Source organism: Mus caroli (genome assembly GCF_900094665.2).
Source record: "Mus caroli chromosome 6 unlocalized genomic scaffold, CAROLI_EIJ_v1.1 6_unlocalized, whole genome shotgun sequence".
Taxonomy (NCBI): Eukaryota; Metazoa; Chordata; class Mammalia; order Rodentia; family Muridae; genus Mus; species Mus caroli.
The window spans coordinates 356,786-365,101 of record NW_018388436.1 but is presented as its reverse complement, the minus strand read 5'-3'; the positions used below and the strand labels follow the sequence as shown (position 1 = coordinate 365,101).

Sequence of the window (8,316 nt, the reverse complement as noted above, 5' to 3'; positions counted from 1 at the left end):
TTCCCTTCCCCTTCTCCTTCCCTTCCCCTTCTCCTTCCCTTCCCCTTCTCCTTCCCTTCCCCTTCTCCTTCCCTTCCCCTTCTCCTTCCCTTCCCTTTCCCTTCCCTTTCCCATTCCTCTTTCCCTTCCCTTTCCCATTCCTCTTCCCTTCCCCTTCCCCCCCACCTTCCTTCTTCCCCTTCTCTTCCCCTGTCCCCCTTCCCCTTCACTTCCATTTCCCATCCCCTCCCCTACCCCCTCTTCCTCTCTTCTCTTCTCTTCTCTTCTCTTCTCTTCTCTTCTCTTCTCTTCTCTTCTCTTCTCTTCTCTTCCCACTCCTCCCTTAGCCTAACCTACACTACCCTACCCTCCCTCCCTCCTCTGCTCTCCTCTCTTCTCCTTTCTTCTCTCCCTTTGTCTAACCCTTCCTTTCCCTCCACTTTCTTCTTCCTTTCACCTGCTTCTATTCATTATACACACTCATTGGAATCGGATAGATATATGCCCTCTATTCATTTTCCATTGTAAAATGTTATATGTTTTAATACTGTCCAAATGGAGATGTGCTATATGCCATGTTCATAAGTTGATGGAGAGATAAAGGCATCAAGTATTGCTAGTGAATACGACTTAAGGCTTATTCTGGAAAGTGAGGGTTATTTGTCTGTGACATCTGTCACTCCATCACCTGCCAGGCAGATTTAGCTGATGTGGCTACGTGGTCTCTCCTTTCTCCCTCACTGTTCCAGATACCTCAGTTCCAAAGCTGCATGATCAGTTGATAAGGATGAATTTTCCTCCCAGAGAAGGATAGTCTTAGGCGAAGGGCAGATGAACAGTTGAACTCTTCTGTTAGAGTCTGCAAAACACTCTCAAAAGAAGTTCTCGTGTTTACTGCATGCCTGTTCTAACTTCCATCCGTCACTCAGTTTTTAAATAATTTTACATTTTGATGTTGACTCTTCGACTGGGGGCAAAACAAAAAACAAACAAACAAAACAAGCAAACCCCAAAAACAAAAAAACAAACAAACAAAAAACAAACAAACAAAAAAACCCAACAAAACAACAACAACAAAACCCGAGGTTAATTGTTAATTGATATTTTAATGTATGGTTATTTAAAACATTTTATGTGTACGAGAATGTGTGGGGTGTGTATGTGTGTGTGTGTGTCTGTGTCTGTGTGTTGTGTGTGTGTTTATTTCAATAGCTATGGCATTCATATTAAAATAAGAGAACATCTTACAGAAATTGGTTCTCTTTTCACCATGTGGGTTCCACATATTGAAACTATTGGTCAATCTTGGAGGGAGGCAAGAAGCCTTACCAACTGAGCAATCTTTTAGCCCAAATGTGTGATTTCTTTATGTAATGAGGTTAGGGTCTATTCAAATTAGTTTTCTTGTATTTCTTTGCTTTTTCTTGCTGAATTTGATGACTGCAATGTAAATGATGGATAAAGTACTACCATTTGTATTCTAACATGACTCTTCTATGTTGTTGTGCTTCTTGAAATCTTTTATGGAGTCACTCCCTAAATTAAATACCAAGTTGCATATATTATGATTTTCTTACCTATATTTTAAAAAGGCTTTGGTACTCCTAATTTATGAGAGTATTTTTCATTTTGTACCCTAATAGGCCTCCACCTTGTATTTAATTCTCAAAACCACCTCAAGTCTAATTTTTGGCAGTACAGGAAAAAAAAAAAAACAACACCTAAGGTGGATACTTCCATATAGCATTTTCTTAATGTCATAATGTGCATAATGGATTCTCTGTTTTGTTGGACTGCATTTACCATATCTCCAATTTTTATATGGCATGTGATTGCTTTAACAATACAACAAAATGGCAAACAAACAAACAAACAAACAACAACAAAAAACCCAAAAACCTTAGGAGAATAATGATTTATGTGCTTCTGTTTTCAAAGTCTGGGGTTATTATCTTTAGTATGGCATGGTATTTTCCATGGTAACCAGGAAACTGTGCATCTGGGTTAGCAGACAATTTCTAACTGTTAAAGAGCTCAGTCCTGCTTTAGATGTGTGGAGGTCAGAGGCTAGATGACCTTCCCATCTGTCTTCTGTATGGGCTTCACAAAGGTAGAGCTGTAACATTCTCACTTCAGGATGAAAATGTTAAGTATTAGAATCATGAACTACCATTGCCATTGGGAGGATGCTAGGGCAATATGGATTTGATGGATGAAGCTGTATTTAATGTAAGTATGTATATATGTTACGTACATACACATATATATGTATGTATTATATTAGTATGTATTTTTCAGGTGTGTCAAATCTGAAGAGAAGTCAATTGGAGTTGGATTACATGCATTTTTCATAAGACTATTAGGTATGAATAATTTCTCCAACATATCAGACCAATATCAAGTGCTTAGTAGCCAGTTAATTTTTTTTTTCTGATAGGAAGATCCTTTACCTGTGTCTTAGGGTTTCCAATACTGTGAACAGACACCATGACCAAAGCAACTCTTATAAAGGAAAACATTTAACTGGGGCTGCCTTACACTTTCAGAGGTTCAGTCTATTATCATCAGAGCAGGAAACATGGCAGCGTGCAGGCAGACATGGTTCTGGAGGAACTGAGAGTTCTGCATGTTGATCTGACTTTAGCCAGGAAAGACTGTCTCACAGGCAGCTAGAAGGAGGGTCTCATTGCCAACCCTTACAGTGACCCACTTTCTCCAACAAGGCCCCACCTAGGCCAACAAGGCTATTTCTCCTAATAGTGCTACTTTCAGGCTCAAGCCTGGTCAAACCACCACACACTGGCAACCCCCAAACACACCCTTTACCTTAACGAAAGAAAATAAGGGTTTTAGTCTGGAATCAAACACGAGTTACCATGACATGAGCACACAACATGAGGGCAATTTTGTGATGCTTATAGTTAGAGAACAAAGGAACTCATAAACAAGGTACTTCTCACAGATGTCTGTAGAAATGTCAGGTAGATTGGTTACAGAAGAACAGGAATTTGTGTGCTGTGGTCTCAGATGCTGTATGTTGGTATTCTTAGTGTTTGGGTGGGTGGAGCTTAGATGCTGTAAGGCCTCTTTCCTGTACTTCCCCTTAAGTCAAGGTATCCCCCAAAGGCTTCATGTAATAGCCACAGGGACATGAGGACAGACACAGGAATGGGACAATGAATTATCAATAAAAGAGATAGAGATAATTTGTTTCTGGATCTATAACAGTCCAAGCATCCACATGCAGGAAGTCCCACCAACTTGAAATATTTTTAACATAGATGTGCTCTGCCCACATTACCCTGAACTTCACTTCATAAGCCCTTGTGTTTGGAACTTGTAACTAGTAATTAGTCTGAGAGTGAAGTAGTTGTAGAAATAAAAATGTTTTCTCTTTTCCTTAAAGAATTTACCTAAATTTAATTAACATTTATCTTTTAGTAGATTCAATTAAAAAATCAGTAGGAAATGGTTTTGTTAGTTGGATATACAGAGACAACACAAGACATTTAAGGAAATACATGTGGTTCATAATTATGAACTCATGGAATAATTTCTTAACATCTTATACATAGTTTTCATTTGCTGTGATCTAGAAACTTTATATTAACTTATAATTCCTAAAAGCAAGTTTATAACATTTGATTTATAATTTGTTATTTTTTTTCTAAAAAAAAAAATAGGAAAAGTGAAGTGTTTCCAAGTAAAATAACCTCTTCCCCACTCTCATTTCTTCCTCTCAGTGGGCTGGGATTTTGTTTTCTTAGTTATTGATTTTTTGGGGGTCTGTTTTGTTTTGAAAGTTTTTGTCTCTCCATTGCAGCTGGCATTCCGGCACCTGTTTACTTTGGCGCTTTGATAGACAGAACCTGTTTACATTGGGGAACTCTGAAATGTGGTCAGCCAGGGGCATGCAGGATGTATGATATAAACAGATTCAGGTAATGATAACATTTGAGATCTACTTTTGTAGCATAAAATGTCCTCACTCATATCTCAAACTTTCTTGAGTGATTAGATTATATTTGGCTTCATTTTCAGAATGCACACAGGTAGAATATTTTCCTTTTTATACATTTTAAATTTTCCCCATCATTTCTACAATGCTTAAATTATTTAAGTATGAGTGGTTTTCCTAACACAATAAATCAAAAATATTTTAGAAAGAGAGAAGGTATCTGCTTAGAGTCCCTGGATTGGGAGAGGAAAGCTGCATCTTGAACTGAGCTAGCATGGCAGAACACTGGCGAGATGAAAGAAGATTCAGAAACCTAGAGAAAAGGTGCTATAAGAAAGCCTTTAATCCCAGCACTCGGGAGGCAGAGGCAGGCGGATTTCTGAGTTCGAGGCCAGCCTGGTCTACAGAGTGAGTTCCAGGACAGCCAAGGCTACACAGAGAAACCCTGTCTCGAAAAAACCAAAAAAAAAAAAAAAAGAAAACAGTCTTTTATGTTCATATCAACACATATCTAGGTACAGAGGAGAAGAACTCCTCCCTTATGTTGGGGTTGGTATAACAGTCCCAGCATATCCAGGCAGCATGGATTATGGCATTGTAGTTCCTGGAAAGTTTACAGCCCTCTCATGCTTGCAGCCTGAATCAATGAGAACCTCAAATTTGTGTAGTACCATGCAGTTTAGCAAAATGTGCCAGATGCTGTAGCCAAGGGCTATCTTGAAAAGACACCTGGCATCTACATTTCACTCTTGGTCACATTTCTGAGAATCCGCTGGATTTATTGCTTAGCAGCCTTATTAACAAAACTTTGCTCAGTAAAGTGATTTTGCTATAAGCCTGCTGAGAGCGTCCCAAGGGGGATGATATAATAACTGGAGCCATTACCCTTAGGAACCATGAGACCAGGGAGCCAGCTCTCTAAAATCAGGGTATGCACAGTTGTGTGTGGTTGCTGCTGCTTTGACTTAAAGTGGTTACCCATCTATTTTTCGCCACTCTGGGTGCTACTTGGGCAGCTGTCACGAACAGTGACACTAACAGTAAACTGTGCTTTCACTGCTTCCCCATCCCCAGGGATCATGTTAGGTTGACTTTGAAACAGACTCCCTCTGTTACCTTACTTGCTCTCTAGAGTATGAAGTCCAAGAAATAGAAAAGAGGAACTTTGTATGCTACAGATTGCATTATAACAAAGACTCCTTGCTCCTAAAGCCTCTTCTCTAGATATGACCCACTTATGCTGCATTTCTAGATGGGTGAGCATTATACTTTAAAAAAATGTGGGAGAGAAAAGTGATGGCATGCCCTGTCCCAAGCATGTATGTCTGGGAATAGCTGAGATCCCATTCCTGGAAGGACCTAACTACTGTCAACATATGTGTGTTGTTTAACATTCCAGGTGCCTTGACATACCCACAATGGTGGACTATATCCTAGAATTGTAAGACAATTTATCTCCTGTCAAATACTTTTATAACAGTGGCAGAAAAACAACATATTTCTTAACCTATTTCTCATCTAGAAAAAAAATCAGTTATATTTCTAGACTATTAATATCAGAAGTCTTGAGCATCTATGCATATATACTATACTTATACTTTCTCTCTACAGAAACAGCTGTGAGCATTTTCTCTTCAAATGTAGTTGATTCCAGTATTTCCTAGCTAAGGAATGGTGCCACCAACTGTGGGCTTGGTGTCCTCATGTCCAGTAATGTAATCAAAACAATGCCTCATTATATGTTCACAGGACATCATTATCTATAATGGCCATTTCTGAAACCTTACTGAAATCTTTTTTTTCTAGAAGACTCTTGATTGTATGATGTTTAAAACACTATTTATCTCACCATATTTTACTATGCTAATAAAATAAAGGAAGATATTAATAGTTATTTAGAAATATGCATATGACAAAATAACTACTTCCCAACACATTAATTCCAGAAACCTTATGGCATGTTTTAAAAACGACAAAGATTAGCTACTCATAACAGTATATAAATTATTATAAGAAATCCTGAAAGTTAAAATTACCCAATTAATCTCACAAAACTTGTACAGACTTCATGCTGACTCATGCAAAATTATATGTGAAAATGAACAAATTGAATTTATAAATATATAAACATGACTAATAGGACTTAATCTTTACATGCAAAGATTTAAATTTCACAAAAATGCATTGATGGATCTGAGTAGGAGAGAAAGCTTGAAAAGTGGCTTTATGTCATTTTAAACATGTGTGAACAAAGCAGTCAAGAAGACCTCCCTTAACATGATATGGGATTTTGACTCAGTATTTCAGACAACAGGCAAAAATGGCTGAGAAAGCATTGCGGCCAAGTGTGAGGTAATAATAGCACAGGAGATTTGGTGGCAGAGTTTGTGCGACCTGGTCATGTTGCATGTTCTGTCAGGAAGCATCAAGTGTTAGAATGCTCACATCCATAGTAGAAATTTATCATCGGCTAAACTTGTCTGAAAGCAACACCTTTATAGGTACTCCTGAAGATGTATTTCTATAATGATCCCAAATCTTATAAAGCTGACAATGAAAACTAGCCATCACCCAAATGAAGAAAATAGGTTTAAACTTTTATATTGGAAAATATTGGACATTTTAATAAACATAATTAATAACTCAGCAAAGTAGATATATAAAGAACATAAGCAAAATAATCCCTAGATTTTTTTCAAAGAATAAAGGATCTGTAAGAATATACAAAATTAGCTTTCACTAAAAACATTAAAATATAATACAGATTAGTTCTTTTCAATAGGTACACTTACCTGGGGTTGCCTGCAGCAGTAAGAGGATCAAGCTATCTCCCTGCAGTCTTCATTCTAATACTTATGAAGAAATTCCAGTTCCCTGGCGACGTCGACTCTTCAGAAACTGAACTTGCAGAGATGAAGCTCACAGAGAAGGAAAGTGAGTGCACAGATGTGTGCAGAAGTCCTAAGGTCGAGAACGATGGAGAACTGAAAACTAAGCTGTAATGAGTTTTCAACTGGCCTGTGCAAGGCCATGAATGGAATGTACACTTCACTTCCTTTGAATCATGAGAGATGCAGTAGGAATCCTCATCTTTAAGGACCTCAACAATTATTTTTACTCATAATAAAGAACAATTACTGATAGCACTTTCAGAACATTAGGGTACTACTTCAGATTTTCTCAGATTAGATATCTATGGTGAGGCATACACTGAACTTTAAAGCTTCCTTCATTTTCACACAGCATTTTCTCTTTTAACTCAATCAAGGGAAGTTGTATTTCCTACATATCTTCAAATGGGTTTAACATTTTCCTATTCCTGAAACAGCACTTAATTCTACTGAATTTATGCTTCAATGTTGGAGGTATTTAGAGCTGAAAATATGCATTCTTGTTGGGACACATTGAAAATGTTATCTTTTCTATGTTCAAGATGTCTACATAGGTCTGTATCTAGGAGTTTTCGATTTTTTATTATTTTAGACATGAGTTTCTAGGATTAGATATCTTTCTCATGTGTCATCTTCTGTTTTCAGTCTCTTCTTTGTTTAGCCCTGTCACACATTTGATAATTTTGTTTACAGCACTGACAAACTTAGTCAGGTTATTAAAACTCACATTGCAAAGCTTGTTGAACCCATTTTCCCTAGCAACTCAAAGTCGTTCATGAAAATCTTTCTTAAAGGCAACTATTTGAGAAAGCCAGTTATTTCAAAGGGTCTTTGTAAAGATGTAGTTGTTCCTCAGTTGCACAGTGGTTGCCTAGCATGTGTGCAACCCTGCATTGAACCAAAAGGTAGAGTAGACTACTGACAATAATAGATAAAATAAAGTAAAATAAGAAATAAATGAAAATAAATCAGAGCTGGATGCAGTATAAGATGTTCTCAAAGACTACTTTCTTATACTCAGGATGCCTCTTTGACTCAGTGGTCATTTTTTTTCATGTGTCCTCGGAACACATGAATAAAATGATAACATGTTTAAAAGTGTAACTATAATTTTATAATAGATTATAATAAAGTTATGAATTTACAATTAAAATTAAACTAGAGCATGAATAAAAATAACATGACTATTAACTTTCAAAATCCGAGTAAAACCTTTAAAGTGAGAACAGGCAGATAGTTCAATCGAAAGGGGTATTTGCCACCAAGCCCCTCAAAGAAGGTTTGATCAATGGGACCTACATGGTAGAAGAGGAGGACAAACTCTTGCAAGTTGTTTTATGCCTTCTAATCCTGTACTATGGTGTTGTACTGGCTATTTTTGTGTCAACTTGACACAGCTGGAGTTATCACAGAGAAAGGAGCTTCAGTTGAGGAAATGCCTCCGTGAGATCCAACTGTAAGGCATTTTCTCAATTAGTGATCAAGGGG

The 8,316-nt window shown here is 37.4% G+C and overlaps 1 protein-coding gene across 1 annotated transcript in view; it reads left to right on the top strand.

The window, feature by feature from the left end:
- Positions 1-7,862, top strand: part of LOC110287587 (solute carrier organic anion transporter family member 1A1) — a 42,189-nt gene extending 34,327 nt beyond the window's left edge. Inside the window, exons 12-14 of the mRNA XM_021154160.2 lie at positions 2,278-2,342; positions 3,803-3,920; positions 6,720-7,862. Of these exons, the coding sequence (XP_021009819.1) occupies positions 2,278-2,342; positions 3,803-3,920; positions 6,720-6,939 (403 nt within the window). The 3' untranslated portion in view covers positions 6,940-7,862. The remainder of the gene's footprint in view (positions 1-2,277; positions 2,343-3,802; positions 3,921-6,719) is intronic.
- Positions 7,863-8,316: the final 454 nt, after the last annotated feature.